Source organism: Amborella trichopoda, chromosome 1, assembly GCF_054954075.1.
Source record: "Amborella trichopoda isolate Santa Cruz 75 chromosome 1, AtrichopodaSantaCruz75HAP2 v2.0, whole genome shotgun sequence".
In the NCBI taxonomy this organism is placed as follows: Eukaryota; Viridiplantae; Streptophyta; class Magnoliopsida; order Amborellales; family Amborellaceae; genus Amborella; species Amborella trichopoda.
Genome location: NC_142336.1, coordinates 50,520,113 through 50,537,885, shown reverse-complemented (window position 1 = coordinate 50,537,885; position 17,773 = coordinate 50,520,113). Strand labels below are relative to the sequence as shown.

General features: G+C 35.6%; 1 protein-coding gene and 1 long non-coding RNA gene across 4 annotated transcripts in view; one reads left to right on the top strand and one right to left on the bottom strand.

Moving 5' to 3' along the window:
• The window catches only part of LOC18448917 (zinc ion binding protein), a 40,257-nt gene extending 25,585 nt beyond the window's left edge, over positions 1-14,672 (top strand). For 2 of the 3 annotated variants that reach the window (XM_088870840.1, XM_088870846.1), the window contains 16 exons: positions 319-462; positions 571-690; positions 1,619-1,675; positions 3,257-3,316; positions 3,465-3,572; positions 6,294-6,454; positions 7,075-7,153; positions 7,966-8,028; positions 8,210-8,340; positions 8,592-8,697; positions 9,223-9,411; positions 10,299-10,526; positions 11,513-11,668; positions 12,335-12,493; positions 12,970-13,101; positions 14,250-14,672. In XM_088870840.1, coding sequence (XP_088726966.1) covers positions 319-462; positions 571-690; positions 1,619-1,675; positions 3,257-3,316; positions 3,465-3,572; positions 6,294-6,454; positions 7,075-7,153; positions 7,966-8,028; positions 8,210-8,340; positions 8,592-8,697; positions 9,223-9,411; positions 10,299-10,526; positions 11,513-11,668; positions 12,335-12,493; positions 12,970-13,101; positions 14,250-14,420 — 2,064 coding nt within the window. In that variant the 3' untranslated portion in view covers positions 14,421-14,672. The remainder of the gene's footprint in view (positions 1-318; positions 463-570; positions 691-1,618; positions 1,676-3,256; positions 3,317-3,464; positions 3,573-6,293; positions 6,455-7,074; positions 7,154-7,965; positions 8,029-8,209; positions 8,341-8,591; positions 8,698-9,222; positions 9,412-10,298; positions 10,527-11,512; positions 11,669-12,334; positions 12,494-12,969; positions 13,102-14,249) is intronic. The other variant, XR_016058536.1, reaches the window with a different exon arrangement.
• Positions 14,252-16,453, bottom strand: LOC148783910 (uncharacterized). Its single transcript, XR_016058545.1, has 2 exons — positions 16,104-16,453; positions 14,252-14,687 (listed from the first exon to the last, which is right to left on the bottom strand). It is a non-coding gene; the product is annotated as an uncharacterized LOC148783910 (long non-coding RNA).
• Between the last annotated feature and the right edge of the window lie 1,320 nt (positions 16,454-17,773).

Sequence of the window (17,773 nt, the reverse complement as noted above, 5' to 3'; positions counted from 1 at the left end):
TCCCACCGCTCTGCTGACAGAAAGGGGAGAGAGAGGACTCTTAGTATATCTTCTGTTTACAGATTCTTTTTGAAGCTCTCACATATGCGGTGCATTGTGAAGTCCCCACACATGCAGTGTATGTAGTGTGCCTCAAGGCATATCTGCATTGATTCAGCTGCATAATTGTATGTTTATTATTGTTTGTAGATATATTGTCTTCAGCCTGTAGAAGGCATTTGTTACCTATATATTCTTCAATCAGTGATGCACTTCTTTTAACAAAATTATAGATACTCTTTGTTGCGTCTCTATGATAACCATGTAAAATGTGTTCAGGTTGTTAATCGAATTAGCCAACAAATCATTGAGGAATTACATTTCGATCATTCCCCAGAATCAACCGCCAGGGGGATTATTGGATTGTGTAGTGATGCCACAGCCGGAGTGTTCTATGCCTATGACGAAAATTCGATCTTTGAGGTTTACGAGATTTGGTGGTTTCTTGCGTTTAATTACTTTGATCCTGTTCCTCTACTTGATCGATTTTTAAGTTGAAAATTTGTTTCTCTTCTGTTTATTGTACTGCAGGTTTCAGTTCGTGATGAGGGCCAAGATATGTGGAAAGTTTATTTAGATTTGAAAGAATATGCTGCGGCATTGGAGCACTGTAGGAATCCATTCCAAAGAGATCAAGTATATCTCGTGCAGGTAACTGCTTATCCTCTCTATACACCTTTAGGGCATGTTTGGATGACAATTAATTTTATCTAGAATAGACTATCTTATCGAAAACTATTATACTCTGTAGAATATTATTTTATTAGCTGTTTGGTACATGTATTATATTATATCTAAAGCTATCTAATTATTTAACTTTTGTGGTGATTTTTAGCTATTTTTAGTTATTTTTGGCTAAAAAATGTGACTTTCAATAAATTACTTTGAATAAAGTAAAAATAGTTTTTCATTAAAAAAAACTCATATTTAAAACTACCTATAAGATTATATCTCATATAACTTTATGATGTATTCTACCAAACAACAAATAATCTATTATCAAGAATTAAACAATGAATTATCAGTGATAATGAGTACATCCAGACGTGCCCTTACATTGTTGTAGGTTGATCACAATATGCAAATTATCTGATCTCTGATCCTATTAAGAATATTAGTTATCCTTCATGGGGTAATGGTATGATTTCAGGCTGATGACAATGTAAAAATGTTTGATGCTGTCCTCACTGGATGATTATTTTAAGGGATTGCATACTATAAGATCATTACCTTTGGTACTAGAAGGTCACCAATCACTCCTAGTTGTCTAGTATGAAATCTGACAACTAGTTGTGCTTCATAAAATTCGATTTTTTTTTTTGAACTTTGAGTTTGGTCAATAGGATGCTCCCCATCGGACTAATTTCACATCTTAAGGGTAAAAGTGAATGTGGCCTCAATGTACGAAAGATAAGTAGTCTTATTATATAATGTTCCTTATTTTAATCGTCTTTTATGGAATAATTACCAAATCTTGGGTTGGGTATAGAGGGTCTGCATTTGTTCCAGATGAGAGAGGTGATGACTAATGCATTTGATTTCCTCTTAACATAGAATAATGATAGCAATTATGGTACAGGCTGAAGCTGCTTTCTCTTCAAAAGATTTTCATAGAGCAGCATCCTTCTACGCGAAGGTAAGGTGTTGAAATCTCCTTGTAGCCCATTTTTCTGAGACTTAGTTTAAATATTCTCTCCCATATTTATATATATGTCTAGAATCTGAATATGTTGACTCTGAATATGTTGACTTTTTTGTGGTAATGGTTGTGACTTGATTGTCTTCTCACTTTGTCTCTGATCTTCTCTTTTAACATATAAATTCTAGTTAATTGATGTATATAATATGTTTTGGACCTTTTGGTGGTAGTATAAGATATGCATTAATAATATTTTTGGGTGAGTCAGTGGGGAGAGGGCCTCTACCCTTCGTAGGAATTGAGCAGCATTGCAAATCGTCAAGCGCTAAACAATTAAGTCTCGGCTCTTTTCGGATGCAGTAATGCTTAGTTTAACTGTTTTTCTATAATGGTGTTAAGCTTTATCTTTTTTTAGTTTAAATACATGAATCCTGTCCTTTGGTTACATAAACAATGAGTGACAATAAAATTTGATACGAGTGTGCTTCGTAATATAATATTCTAAATGATTTAATGTGTTCCGTCATGGTTTTTCTTGTTGAAACTTTTGGTAGGTTCATCAATCTCATTGCACCATCTAAAGACTGCCTATTCAAAATTCTTGACCGTTTGTTTGAAATTCTGTGATTAAATTGAAGTTTCTGAAATAAGGAAAAAAAAAATCTTCCAATAAAGCTATGTTCTTCTAGTCAGTTGTGCTTCCATTAAAAAGAAGCAACGCTATTAATAACCAACATGGAATATTACAAAATGGATTCAAGATTCGACAGCCAACCCCAAATAATTGGGATAAGACTCGGATGATGATTGCAAATATAACACATGGAAAACGAAGAACACTGTGGCTATAATTGTTTTGAGTGTGAATTTTGTGTTAAAGGTCTGAGGTGTTACTGTGTTAGAATTAGGCTGTGTTTGGAAGGTCGATGCATTACAGGCCATTATCCCTACTAATGTGTTAGCATTCAATGGCACATGGTTTGCCAAACCCTTTTGCTTTGGAGAGTACTTGCAAAATGCTGTTAATATGTTTATGTTGCGATAACTGGTGTTCTACATTTCATTTGGGAAGGACCATAATCCCTATTTTGCATTATTGTATGGCTTGGAATGGGTTGGCACAGCTAGTGCATTGGCAATGTCAGCTTGTTGTGGTCCCTCACTGATAATAACCTAAATTTTGTATGAATAGAACTTAATTTTTATTTCCTTTAGTCTATGGGACCATGTGTCAGTTAAATTTAAAACTCATTTTACCGATAAAAATTGATGAAACTGTACAACCATTTCATTTTTCTCCATTATGTTTCTTTTTTAACCCATAAAAATTGAAGCTTGTTCCGTGAGGTGTGAAGGACGTCCTGAAGCAAAAGAGGCTCAGCTAATGTGCTGGACTGTCATGTCCTGTTTCACATTTTACCGCTTTATTGTTGGCTGTGAACTTTTTATGGTTCAGAAAGATTTTGGAAATTTTAAAGAGCTTCATGTGGTATATGAATTTTCAACAGTATTTCATCTAGACTACATTTTCTTTCATACTTTATTATCAATTTTGAAAACTGTCTTGTTCAAATGCAGGTGAATTATTTGTTATCATTTGAAGAGATCACTTTGAAATTCATTGGAGTAGGTGAACAGGTGAATATAATGCCTAATGGATTGGATTTAGACATTTACATCCACTTGCATTGTGTCATCTACTATTGTTCTATTTCTATTTTCCATAATAGTTTCTTCATCTACATCGTTTTCTCATTGAGTTGTCCATTTCTCTCTCATTGTATAGGATGCCGTGAGGACTTTCTTACTAAGGAAGCTTGATAATCTTGGTAAGGAAGATAAGTGCCAAATGACGATGATCTCAACATGGGTTACTGAGCTGTACCTTGACAAGGTTGGGCCTCTATGTATGGTTTATGAGAGCTGTTTTTGTATTATTGGTTGTTGTTATATTACTTTTTTTGTTTTTGCAGAAGTTTGATGAACATGTTATGTACTCTTTGGCATTAGCTTAGTAGATTCAGCAATACCTTATTCCTTATATTTAGCTTACCTTTGTGACTTCTATGTATAAGTGCATTGTGTACAAAATATATTGAATGGCTTATCTGCTAGGAACCATGTGCCAGTCAAATTAGCATGAAACAGCACCTGGTGATATTAGGAACCATAATTCTTTTATAAACAATGCATTGATTATGTATTGAGTCAGGAAAACATTTTTTAAGCCCAAAAAATGGGCCTGAAAGTTATTGGCTTATGCCATTGATTAACTAGGTCAATGTGAAGAAATTTGAAGTTTGTGGTCATGAAAACTATTAACATCGCAAATGCTATTCAGTGTATGGAATCTATCGCTGGTGAAAGGGTTCATATTAGAGCTGGGTTACATACAGTTAATTATGACTAATTTTTATTAGCCAAGAATGGGAGAGCTCTAAGCTAATCTCTATGAAGAATTTGATTGGGTTAAATAGAGTCGTTGGCCTTAGTTATCATGTTAATGTTGGGATTATTAGAGGTTATGGTACATTCTGTTGATTATGGCTAGTATTTAGGCCAAGAAGGGGAGAGATAAAGAGAAATATACCAGAAGCCCTTGATTGGGTAAATATAGGGATGTCAATAAGCCATGCAGCTTCCGAGTTGACTTGGCTTGGTTTATAATGAGCCAAGCTGAGCTGTGTTTTTTGACTTGACAAGCGGAGCCAAGCTGTGAAGATCTGGTATATTCCTAGTTAAATCTCTCTACAAGCTTCTAGCCCCCTGCCAAGAAGCCCTCAGAATGAGCCTAAAGTTTGAACCATCAAAGCCCCACCAAAGTTTCAAGCCCTTAAGTGATTAGTGTCATTGAAAAAAGTCTTAACATGTTGCCGGTCCACAAAGGCCAATTGCCAGCCACCTTGATGGGCTTTCTGCCTTATTTCAGCCATATCTCCTCCATTCTTGGGTCTTTTGATTAAAAATTTGAGGAAAAATGATCCCATTCATTTCTCTACAAAATCAAGTACTTTTTTTGGGGTATTGCTCCAGGATTCAAGAGTGAATTAATGAACTTGAGGCTTCAATCAGGCCTGTAGCCTGGACTGCATGATATTTTCATGATATCTCACTCGTTCTTCTGTCTTTTGAGATGAAATTTGAGGCAAAATCTTCCTTAATCGATTCTTTACAAATCCAAAGCAAGCTTGGAGCAAGTCGGATCAACAATGGGAAGCAACTTGAGCCGCAATGTCAAATCATGGAGGGGCTGCTGCACACTGCCATACAGTGAGCAGTATTGCTTGATCAATCCAATTCTCCCAGGATATGACATGCTTTTGCATGGGATTTGGACCAAATGATATCAAGCTCAATCCCCCATATTACCGATTGCATAACCAGTCTCAATAAACCTCAGATCCTAAGCAATTTAGCCCAAGGAATAGTCGATTCTCTGCTTCAAACTGCCAACCGCTGGTGGGATAGAATGGGCCAAATCTTGTCTCCACAAAAGTGGACATTTTGCACCAAATATTGTCTCCACATAAGTGGTCATTTTGCACCAAATCTTGTCTCCACATAACTGGTCATTTTGCACCAAATCTTGTCTCCACAAAAGAAGTAATATGTCCAAGATGTGGGAGGTATGAAGTCCACGTTCTTGAGGACACCTGTCCCAATTCCGAACGTCATGCAGGCAATCCACTTCCTCAGGGACACTTGTTTCACTTCACTAAAGTGAACATGCATTGATATAATTTCAGTAACTGGCTTTATCCATTCACTACTCTGGTAATTGCTCCCACTACGAGCAACTGTCTCCACCAAGAGACATACAAGGATCTATATAAATGCCGAAGGGACCTCTATGAAAAAACAACAGAGGCAACAGGATAATAAAGGTGAGAAGGAAAAGGAAAAGGAGACTACGGAGGTGTCTTGTAGCGGAGCAAGACAAGCATGTCAGATACAAGGAAGACCGAGGAGTGTAAGGGGTAATACCCACAATGTATTATCTTATCTAATTCCTTTTCCTCTTTCTCTTGATTTCCCCCCCCCCCCTTCCAACAATTTCCAACAAGGTAATCATTTAAATGGAGATGTTCTGATCTAAGGTTCCATTGGATGTGAAATAAACAGTATATACGGGTACCTTGGAAATGTAATCCCCAAAATCTAAGTTAGAAAGATCCCTTCACCGGACGAGCTTCGTTTTGTTCAAATGTGTCTGCATCCTTGCGAAAGTTGATGTATACATTTTTTAAGCGAAGGGTTCTATTCAGGATTTTATTTGTAGCACGACTAGATGAAAATAGCTCCTATGTGAATGGGAGTTCCCTCAAGATCAATCAGAGGACAAAGGGAACCCGAAGAGTTAGTTAGGCACACACAATTCAAACTCATGACCTGGGAACATACAATTCTAACCCATGAAAAACTAGAAATATCGCGTTACTATTTTGGAAAATCCTGACATTTTGAGTTGGAACTTAGCTAGTTCTTGATATAGAAGTAATTAAATTTGCATTTGGAACTTGGACATAATTTTAAGGTCATTATTCTTGGTGGGGCATATATATAATCATGAGCTCGCAGCAAAATCATTTTGTAATTCTGCTATTTTTTCTTTTAGATTAATCGACTATTGTTGGAGGATGACACGGCCGGTCTTGAAGCTTCAACGATTGATAGTGGAAATTCAGAGTATCAAGCTATTCGAATGGAATTTCAGGCATTCCTGAATGATTGCAAGGATTTTCTAGATGAAGCAACAGTAGTAAGACTACTAGAAAGGTAATCTTACTTGTGAATTTCTTGTTTGGTTCTAATAATCTATCGAGAAGATTGTAAATCTGTAGTGCAAAAAATTGAAATAGTGTAGTGTCTCTGATATAAATGTATATCCACCCTATGTAAGCCTATATAGACCAACTTAATATCCATAAAAAAAAAGTGGACAAAGTCTAGAACTTACAAAAAGGTATTTATATTTCCCCTTTCCCACATTGTTTATTATGCATTGTTGACAAAAGTTGATTTCACAATAAACGGTATTCTTATGCTTGCAATTTATGTTATGTTAAGATTAGGGTATTTTTGTGACTAGGATTTATTGAGAGCATTTTAATGCATAGAACGGTATATCGGAGAGTCCTACTTTACCTCTACCTCCATTATGTCCAACTTGTTGATTGGATGATGATGATCACCATGCCACATTTTTCATGTGGTTGCACAGATGATAATGTACTTTATGTAATCATATTTAGGTATTTCTGTAAAGGAGGTGCACAAATACCACTATAAATAGCATGCTTAATGCTACTATTTTTTCACTTTTATTTTTTGTGCTGTATATTTGACATTTTGAAGCTGGAAGGTATAGATCTTTTAAGACACAATCTATTTTGCAGTTATGGTAGAGTAGATGAGTTGATCTATTTTGCGAACCTCAAGGAGCAGTATGAGACTGTGGTTCACCATTATATTCAGGTATGATACCCTTTAATTTGTGGTATACTCTTCTAATGGAATGTGCATTTCCTATTAATTTGTAAGATATTTGATGTATCAATCCAATGGTGCCACTATACTTTCTCGAAAGGTTTTATATCAGATGATTATTCTGTCAAACTAGAAGGCTTATATGGAGGTTAAACACAGAATATTTTAGGAGTTCTAAGGCAACCAGTTTATCATTTAGGATACATTTAGAAGGTAAGAGAACTACATTATTGGAAGGTTCAATATTAAAATGTTCCTTTAAACTAGAATGCTCATGTGTAGAAGTTAGATGCAGTCTGGATTTTGGGTAGGCTGATAAGGGGCCTAAGATATTTCATCACTTGAATAAAAGCAATGGTTGAGATGCTTGTGAAATATCTGTGTAGTTTTTGGGTAAGCGGTTACCTGGTTATTTCTTCCACTGTGTCAAAGCAACAGGTGCGCAACACCTAGTTCTAAATTGACCCCTGCTCCCAAAGTTTATTTTTATTTAAAAAAAAGTTGCAGGCACCACAGGCTGCTAAACATACACATTGCACTTCATCATGCAGAGAACATGATCTTTTGCTACACTTCCTTATCTCGAACATTATGTGCGCATGATCTTTTGCTAAACTTCCTTATCTCGAACATTATGTGCAAGGATAGCTGAATGAAAATATCTCCTGGGTATTATGTTTGGCTAAGGGTTAAGTTTCTTTGAATATGAGATTGTAGCTTAGTAATACAACATTATTAACTTGTAAAATTGGGAGCATTTTGTCAATAATCGAGGTCATACTTTCTTGTTTTTGGACTAGCAAGGAGAGGCAAAGAAAGCATTGGCTGTGCTTCACAAACAACGTGTACCTCTAGAATTGCAGGTGTGTGATTGATCTTTTCAAGCTCTTGATGTTAAATCTTATTTATTTCCATGCATACAATTTCTAGCTTAATGTGCTAGTCATGTAGCTTCTTTACCTCGTTTCTGAAAGCCTATTTCACCATAATAAAAAGTATTACTTTGATCCATTTATTGATACTGTATGTCTTGCTGTTTTGCAGTACAGATTTGCTCCAGATCTGATAGTGCTTGATGCATATGAGACTGTTGAACTGTGGATGGCTACAAAGAATTTGAACTCAAGAAGGCTGATCCCTGCAATGATGCGCTATTCTAGTGAACCTCATGCGAAGTAACTTTTTTTATGCATTTCAATTTCTTGTTTTTATCTGTGCTTGCAAGAAGCAAAACTTGCCTTTCCTGCCTAATTATATCAACTTCGTTGTTCTTTGTATGTGGCATCACATACAATATTATTAAACCACCGCCTTTCACTACTTACCTTGAATTTATCTGATGAATACTGTTAACAAATTTTCTCTTTTATTTTTGTCTGCAGTAACTTTGATCGTTTCACTAATATTTGTGCATGTTGACATTCAGGAATGAGACCCATGAGGTTATAAAATATTTGGAATTCTGTGTTCATCACTTGCAAAATGAGGATCCTGCTATACACAACTTGCTACTTTCTTTGTATGCAAAACAGGTGGGTTGGAGATCCTTAAGATTTGCACTTCCTTAACATTCACGCCATTGCATTTACTAATATTAGACCTGTGACATGGTGATGCTCCTCACATTAATTAACACTGTTAACCTAAATTCTTCTCTCAATGGGTTTGTGTTTCTATATACATACATAATACAGATGCGTACAGTATAGTAGAGTGTAGATATGCATGCATGCTTGTATTCTTACATGTATGCATGTATCTATGTTGTTACTTTGTATGAATTGCAGTATTTGGATGATATATTTAGAACCTTTTGAGCCTTCAAAAGGTCAAAGGACATTCTAACCCTTCAGATCCATAGCCATCATTTTATTTCATGGAAACCTTTTCATTTTAGGAAAGTGATGAATGAAATTGGTCCGTGTTTTTGAACAATCCATAAAACAAATAAATTTCCATACTCCTGGTTCCACTTAAGAAGTATAAAAAGAAAAAGAAAACAAGGAAAAGGCTATATTTAGAGGCTAATGCAGACTGTACTTTGAGATACTTGACAGGAGGATGATAGTGCACTCCTTCGTTTTCTCCAATGCAAGTTTGGCAAGGGGAGGACTTCTGGGCCTGAGTTCTTTTATGATCCTAAGTATGCTTTACGTTTATGTCTCAAAGAAAAACGAATGCGTGCTTGTGTCTACATATATAGCATGATGTCCATGCCTGAGGAAGCTGTGGCTCTTGCATTGCAGGTATGGATTATATATATATATATATATATATATATATATATTTTTTTTTTTTTTTTCTATTTAATGAAGTGTCATTCACCTTTCACACCTGTTTGTTTGTCGATTTATTGGCTGGTGCTCGTAGGCATGCATGCAGTTGGATTTGGTAAACTATATCTTACAATCACTGATAATAAATCCGATGAAATCGCTGTCTATAGTTTTTCTTGTGGAAATATGAATTAAAAACTGTTCTTACATGGGAAATCATATCGAGTGTTCTTAGTAGTGAAATCTATTATACTAATAAATCTTGTATTGTCATATATTTTTTACATTTAAATTGAAACATAAAAATATTTTGTTTCGTCATGTCTTCTTTTGGGTGGGGGGAATTTTTTTTTAAATCACTATTTCTATGTTATGTCCGACTTCGATGTCCATGTCTCAAGGATGATTTCTATAAAATAATGCTACTCAGTAGAATTAAGTTTGTGCTATTTTTTTGTTTATTCTATAAGGAACAATATTTTTTGGCTTGCTTCAGACATTCTTTATTTCATTTTCTTATCTAGATAGATTTTGCACAATGGCATGCCATGGCAGATTGTAGACCTTTATGGTTTTCGTGTACCTTTTTCTATGTTTTCATCTTTTGATCTATTTATCTCATTATTGGAAACTATTGAAGTGGCTCTTTTGTTTATTGTTTACAGACCTACTATATTGGCTATTATCTTTGAGTGAACAATTTGATATTTATAAAGTTTGTTCCTAGCTACAAATTGTTTTGGCTTACATATGAATATGATCAATCTGATATCTACTAATATTCTAATTGATTTATGCTCTAATTTTGGAAACCTTCACAATGTGTGTGAAACATTTCTGATTGACTGCATCCCTAGGTAGATCCAGAGCTTGCTATGGCAGAAGCAGACAAGGTTGAAGATGATGAAGACCTAAGGAAGAAGCTTTGGCTTATGGTTGCAAAGCATGTCATTGAACAGGAGAAAGGAGCAAAAAGGGAAAACATACGGAAGGCAATAGCATTTCTTAAGGAAACCGATGGCCTTTTGAAAATTGAAGATATCTTGCCATTTTTTCCAGACTTTGCGCTTATTGATGATTTCCGGGTGAGCTTTTCGCATATCTTTTACATGCCTAGGGTTTTAAGACATTTTTTAAGAGCTTCAAAGCCAATGAAATGGAAATGTTTTGCACACTGGACTACCCTTCAAGAAGCAGATGTAAGTGCAGTGTCAGTGCTACCGTTAATAGACAAGTGACAAGTCACGCTTTGATCAAGTACCAAATTTTACATTAGCCTACCCTGTCCTTTGGTATTGTGATCCGGTTATGATCGTTAACTGCCCATCTGTTTACTAGATTTGAAAATTCAATATTGTATAATAAAATAAGGACTTTTTTATGTAAGAATTTATTGTGTTGCAGATGTTTATTCTATCGTGAACAAATTATCTAACAGCCCATTAATTTAATAAATGATGATGATCATCATCATCGTCAAAGCCTTTTTCCAACTAATTGGGGTTGGCTATACAAATCCTGGTCCACTATTCTGCTCTATTAAGGGCCATTCCCTCAGTTAGGCCATAAATTTCTATTTCTTTTCTCACTATTTCCAACCATGTCCTTTTGGGCCTACCCTTTACTCTTTTTGAGCCTTCCACTTGAACTAACTCGCACCTTCTAACATGTGTTATATTGGGTCTATGCCATACATGGCCAGCCCACCTAAGTCTACTTAAAAGTTTAATATTTAAAACAATTTAAGAAATTACCACTTTCTTGGGGATTTGAGGTTGTTCTTTCTGTTCTGTTTTCAATCAAGTGTGGCATTCCAGCATGCAAGACTAGAAACAGATTGTCAGGCATGCTGCAAACACATATTTGTGCATTATTTCTTTTTTAAAATACTTCTTGCAACCCACATGCATAAAGAAAATTACTTCCATCGACCCACATGCATATTTTTTAGATCCATCATTCATGTCAATTCGTATTAACTGCGGCTTTTATCTTTTGTATTTGTAAGATTCATTAGCATCTATGCATTCATTTTTTGTAAAGCTAATTCATCCACTTTTGTATCTTGTAGGAAGCAATCTGCTCATCACTGGAGGACTACAATAAGCAAATTGAGCAACTGAAACAGGAAATGAACGATGCAACTCATGGGGCCGATAATATAAGGAACGACATCAGCACTCTAGCTCAAAGATACGCTGTTGTTGATCGTGATGAAGAATGTGGGGTATTGGGCATTTTAACTTCAATTGATAATTCGTGCATCTGGCTTCTGATTTCTCCTAAGTTAAATTTGTTCTGCTTGATCAACTAGAATTTAAGCACTTCTGGCAGGTCAGGAATGTAATTCGGCAGATTCTGTTGGTTTCATCCTGGACAATCCAGATAGTCGTTCTCTTATTTTCTTTCCCGTATTGTGAAACTTCTTTTTAGTCTTATTTTGTCCTCTTTCAGAGAATAATTTGGGGTTTGGTGCCGACCTTGTTAGTGTAATTGTATTCAAAGGAGTTTCAGGCAGGAACTTCAATAGAATCCAGTCTTATTCCTAAAACTAAACCTGATTCAAAGGAAAAAGAATTGGTTCTTTGATATACTCCTTGGTGCTTTGGTAGCTTATAAAATTTGACGGTTTTGATAGACAAATGCAATCTAAGACTGCAGGCTTTTAAGTCCGGCTTGTGTCTGTTGATAACAGGACTTCTCTGGCTCTGCTAATGTCTTTCATTGTTCTCAATTGAATTTTTTTTGATGTTTTACTTGAAGTTTCATGAGTTTATACTCAATTAGGCACATGTAACAATGGTTCTAAAGTTGTAAATCCGAAAGGATCTTTAACCTCCTTCATCAGTTGTTTCTAACAGTACCTAACCAGATTTTTGCATCACATTTGAAGGGATGTGGACGTAAGATTTTGACATCTGGAGGTGCACATAGGATGAGAGGCTATACATCTGTGGGGCCAATGACTCCATTTTACGTGTTTCCCTGTGGGCATGCCTTCCATGCAAACTGTCTCATTGCCCATGTCACCAAGTGCGCAGATCGAGCCCAGGTAATTGCCACCACAAAACTAGACTTTCTGTACTAATTTTTGCTCAATAAATTGGTTGTTTTTGGGGGGGGGGGGGGGGGGGGGGGACAAAAGGAGGAACATTGAAAGTACTCTGGATCCTTTTAATGAGGTGAAAATGGTTCGCATTGGTTGCCTGAGGATGCAGCTTAGCTTTGATATGCTTCTTACTAAGCTTAGGTGACTATGAGTCTATTGCATTGAAAAAACCCCCGTCTCCGTTTTTTTTTTGGGTAGATCCCTTCTCCATTATTTGATTGCAAAAACTGTATTTCCAGAATCTGACCAACTACTCTTCATTCCCCATAATGAGAAGAGAAAGGTGCCTTTAATTTCTTTCAGAATGATCAAGGTACTCTAGATTTAGTCAAAAAAAATGAACATATTAAATAATAAAGAAATACTAAAACTAAACTGCCTTTTGTTCCCAAAATCAATATTTCTTTTGTTTTTGGCAGGCAGAGTATATATTGGATATGCAGAAGAAGCTTAGTTTACTTGGTAGCTCAGAGACAAAGGTTTCCTCCAAGGGTTCTACAAGTAACACTAATGAGGACCCTCCCACATCCAGCATAACACATGCGGACAAGGTTCATAACTCCAATTCCTAGTCTCATCCATCATAATGTAGAGAAATAGGTGAAAACAAGGTTGCATTATTGTATGGCTCATTCAGAACAGAGTAACAAAGAAGAACGATAAAAGGAAAGCAAAATTATTAGATAAACAAACAATACGGACTAAGATTTCTCAGAATAAACAGTAAAGACGTGTTTTGTTAAAATCTCATCTTATAATGGTGTTTTTTTTTAAAGAACATATAATTGGAAATGTATATGATGAGACCATTTACTTTTGGTATAAGAAGGTCACAATCATTGTCAATCATTGGATGTGAAAGTAGATGGGTGGTGATGTATCACGAATGAGCACAATGTCCGAAACGAATTTTTTTCGGACATTGTATAATCGGAATTTTTTTTTAAAGAACATATAAATGGAAATGTATATGATGAGACCATTTATTTTTGGTACAAGAAGGTCACAATCATTGTCAACCATTGGATGTGAAATCAGATGGGTGGTGGTGTATCACTAATGAGCACAATGTCCAAAACAAATTTTCTCGAAAGCTGTGATATATTTTAATGTTAGATTTTACATCGAATGACTAAGAAAAGTTGTGACCTTCTTATACCAAAAATGAACTGTCTCATAGTATACGATCCCTCTATAATTACCTGAAATTAGGTGGGAGAACCAAATTTAGGATATGTAACTGCCTGAATCTCTACTATCTTTTTTAGCATATCAGATCAGTTCTTTGTTTCTTTTCCATCGAATTTATGAAGAAATACCACTTGATTTCAGCTGAAGTCTGAGTGCATCAACCCAATTAGTTTAATGACTAAGGGCAGAACCGAGATTTGCTTCAATCTACCATACTCTCAAGCGTTCATGAATATCTTCACTCCCCTCACTACAAATGTTTACCTTTGTGCTTGAGGTTTAAGAAACCTTCCAGTATTATGCACCCGTGTGTAAAGGGCATGTTAAATCTGAAAAAAAAAAACACTTGTATACATTATCTTAATAATCACTTCAAGACATTGTGGTCCATGGGTCGATTTTGGTCAAGGGAATCCACCAATGCCAAAATGCCTCTTGACTATGTCTGGAAAAATAAAAAACACCTGACATGCTCTATCTCTCTCTCACACAATATCATGATTTGTAGCTCCGGTCACAACTAGATGATGCTGTTGCTGGTGAGTGTCCGTTCTGTGGTGAACTGATGATCAGAGAGATTGCTTTGCCATTTATACTCCCTGATGAGGCTCAAGAGGTGGCTTCGTGGGAGATAAAGCCACAGCTCGGCAGCCAGCGTAGCATGCCCATAGCGATTTAATACCCGAAATGTAAGAATTATGTTGTGTTTCTCTCTCTTTTTCTTTTTTATTGTTGTTGCAATGTATTGTAATATAATGCTGTCTTTTGATTTGTTGTACTATTGAGTATTTGGCCATCGGATAGCATAAGTAAAGGATTTGGAAATGTGCCACTGTCGCAAAGTGGTTGTATTGGTGGAGAGTGAGCACAAAAAATGATTTTGCATATTTCCTTATGGTTTTGATATTGAAATGGCTGCTTACTGATGGCTCGTGCACCTCTTCCCCTTTGGTTACTTCCAGCGTTTTTAAAAACGCCGAGTCGAACCGGACTCGCCCGGTTCGACTCGGAAATAGTGAAAAAGGAACCGGATCGCCCAAAAATCGGAAATCGTCCGGTTCTAGAGAGAACCGGACGATTCTGTACAGTGAATCGCCGATTCACTGTACGGAATCGGCGAGTCCGAACAGTGAATCGGCGATTCCGTACGGAATTTTTTTTTTTTTTTTTTTTTTTTGTAATCCATGATCGAATTTTTTGGTTTTTTGTAACCCATAATAGAATTTTTTGTAATCCATGATCGAAATGTTTGTTTTCTTTTCTTGTAATCCATGATCGATTTTTTTGTTTTTTTTTTTTTTTTTGTAACCCATGATAGAATTTTTTGTAATCCATGATCGAATGTTTTGTAATATATGATCGAAATGTTTGTTTTTTTTTTGTAATCCATGATTGAAATGTTTGTTTTCTTTTCTTGTAATCCATGATCGATTTTTTTGTTTTTTTTTTTTTTTTTGTAACCCATGATAGAATTTTTTGTAATCCATGATCGAATGTTTTGTAATATATGATCGAAATGTTTGTTTTTTTTTGTAATCCATGATCGAAATGTTTGTTTGTTTTTTTTTAATCCATGATTGAATTTTTTGTTTTTTGCTTTTTTTGTAACCCATGATAGAGTTTTTTGTAATCCATGATTGAATTTTTTGTAATCCATGATCGAACTATTTTTTTCTTTTTTTGTAATCCACGATTGAATTTTTTGTTTTTTTTGTTTGTTTTTTTTTGTAATCCATGATCGAATTTTATGTAATCCATGATCGAATTTTATGTAATCCATGATTGAATTTTATGTAATCCATGATTGAATTTTTTGAAAATTTGTGATTTTTTTTGTTTAATCCATGATCGAATTTTTTTTTGTAATCCATGATAGAATTTTTTGAAAATTTGTGATTTTTTTTTTAATCCATGATCGATTTTTTTGAAAATTTGTTTTTTGTTTTTTTTAATCCATATAATTCAAAGAGAAAACGAGAGAGATGATGATTCTGAGGCCACCCTATCCCAGCCATATTATTCACATATCGAGTCCCAACAGCAACAGTGTAGGGATGAGCACGAAATACTGTAAATTAAATGCTGAATGGCGGTTCATGCAGGGAAAGAACATATCAATATTCGCATATTCATTCAAAAACATGAAAATTCTTAATGGAGTACCCTCATTTTTTATTGAATTCCTAAAAACTAATATTTATAATGAATTTTAATAATTTTTTCGGATTTTTTTGAAGCTTTATTCTGACCGATTCACCCGATTCAGATCCGGATCGCCGATTTGCCGATCCGGATCGTCGATTCGCCGATCCGGATCGGTTTTTGAAAAGCCCGATCCGGGTCACCGATCCGGTTTTTAAACCATTGGTTACTTCCAAAGGATGATCAGCGCTATATTGATAGTACTCTTAGATGCCTTCTGACTTGTTATATTTGTGCTTTTCTTGTTGGCAAATGAGGACTTGGAGCCATGATTATATGCTTGAGACAAAGAAGATTTCCGTGGACTGTTTAGGGGGCCTTTTAGTGATTTTCTATTATCTATGTTTGCTATTGCAGCTTAGGGTTAGTGGGATTGGCCTCTGAACTGCTGAATGGTATGGTTCAATCAAAATTGGTCTAACCGCTAATCAAATCTATTCGACTAAATTTAAATATAAAATAAAATAAAAATAATAATTTAAAGAGCATAAAATATATTATAAAAAAAATTACCTAACTTTGTTTAGCCAACTCAACTAGTCCGAGCTAGCGATTGGAATTGGTCAAATATTGGTTTTAACATATTTTTCACAACCAATTTGTGCTTAGGACTACATTAGTATCCATCAGTAGTCTGACCGGTTGAACTAGCTGATTGGGTCCGATCTGATAACTAGGATCCAACTTTTTTTTTTGGGTAGTTACTAGGGTCCACCTCACTGCTGTTAAAGTTTACTTGCAATGTCTACAGTATATGTGTATTGCTTGTAGTTTCCACTCTATTTTGGATGGCGAATTTGTGTTGAATCTTTGATGGGGTGTATGCTATATAACCCCTGAAGTTGACTGTATGATAGCATCCCAGTTTTACCAACTTGCACACGAACTGGCCATTGGAGGATATGATTTGGTTATTAGGAGAAATCATGTTAAAAGATCCTATTTAATGAGGAAATGCCCACGCTTTTTTTCTATAATCCAGCCAATATGGTGGGTGGTCAATGATTTGTTGATTGTATTGCAGCCATGTTGGGGTGGCAGAATTGAGAACAATATATAATTCCACTGTGGCTGTTCCCAACCCATTCATATGCGGGTCCCAAACCCAGATAAAGGAGGATGGTTGTGTTAGGTAGGGCAGCCAGTGTAAAACGTTGTCACTTTTTACGTCTTTTTTATGAATAATTTCCTGTAGCAGTCTTAAATAGCTGGAATAAGGATCGGATAATGATGATGAATTAAAAGCAATGTATGGGTAATCAAAGAAGTGAGGAGCGACTTCGAACAGGTTTGAAACTTTTATCAAAAAGAAAGAAGTGGTGCATTTGCAATTTAAATTTAAAGTTTGCTTCTTGTGGCCCATTGATGGAAAGGAAAAGGGAAAAAAATAGCATTTTTTTGGACTAAATTATGGCAAAAAAAATCCAGAGTTTGCCTGTTGTGGCTCATTGATAGAAAGGAAAAAGGAGAATATAACCTACTTCTGGCATTTTTCTTGGCTAAATCATTGGCAAAAAAATCCATGGGTTAATTTTGGTCCAGCCTTCCCAATCTTTCTTTGCTAGGAAGAACCTCTCTTCCACCAAGAGAAAGAGTTAAGGAGCTTCAGAAAACAAGCCCACTCTTTTCTTTCTTTCTTTGTTTTTTTTTTCAAGAATGCCATAAGACAGCTCAACAAATAGAGTAAGAAGATTGAACCCCTTTCCGGCCAAACCATCACCTAAATCATTGGCATCTCTGTGCAAATGTGCAAATATCCGTAACTTCCACCCATACCGACCTCGATGCGGTCTATACTTCTTATTACACCAATTAACACATTAAGAGTCT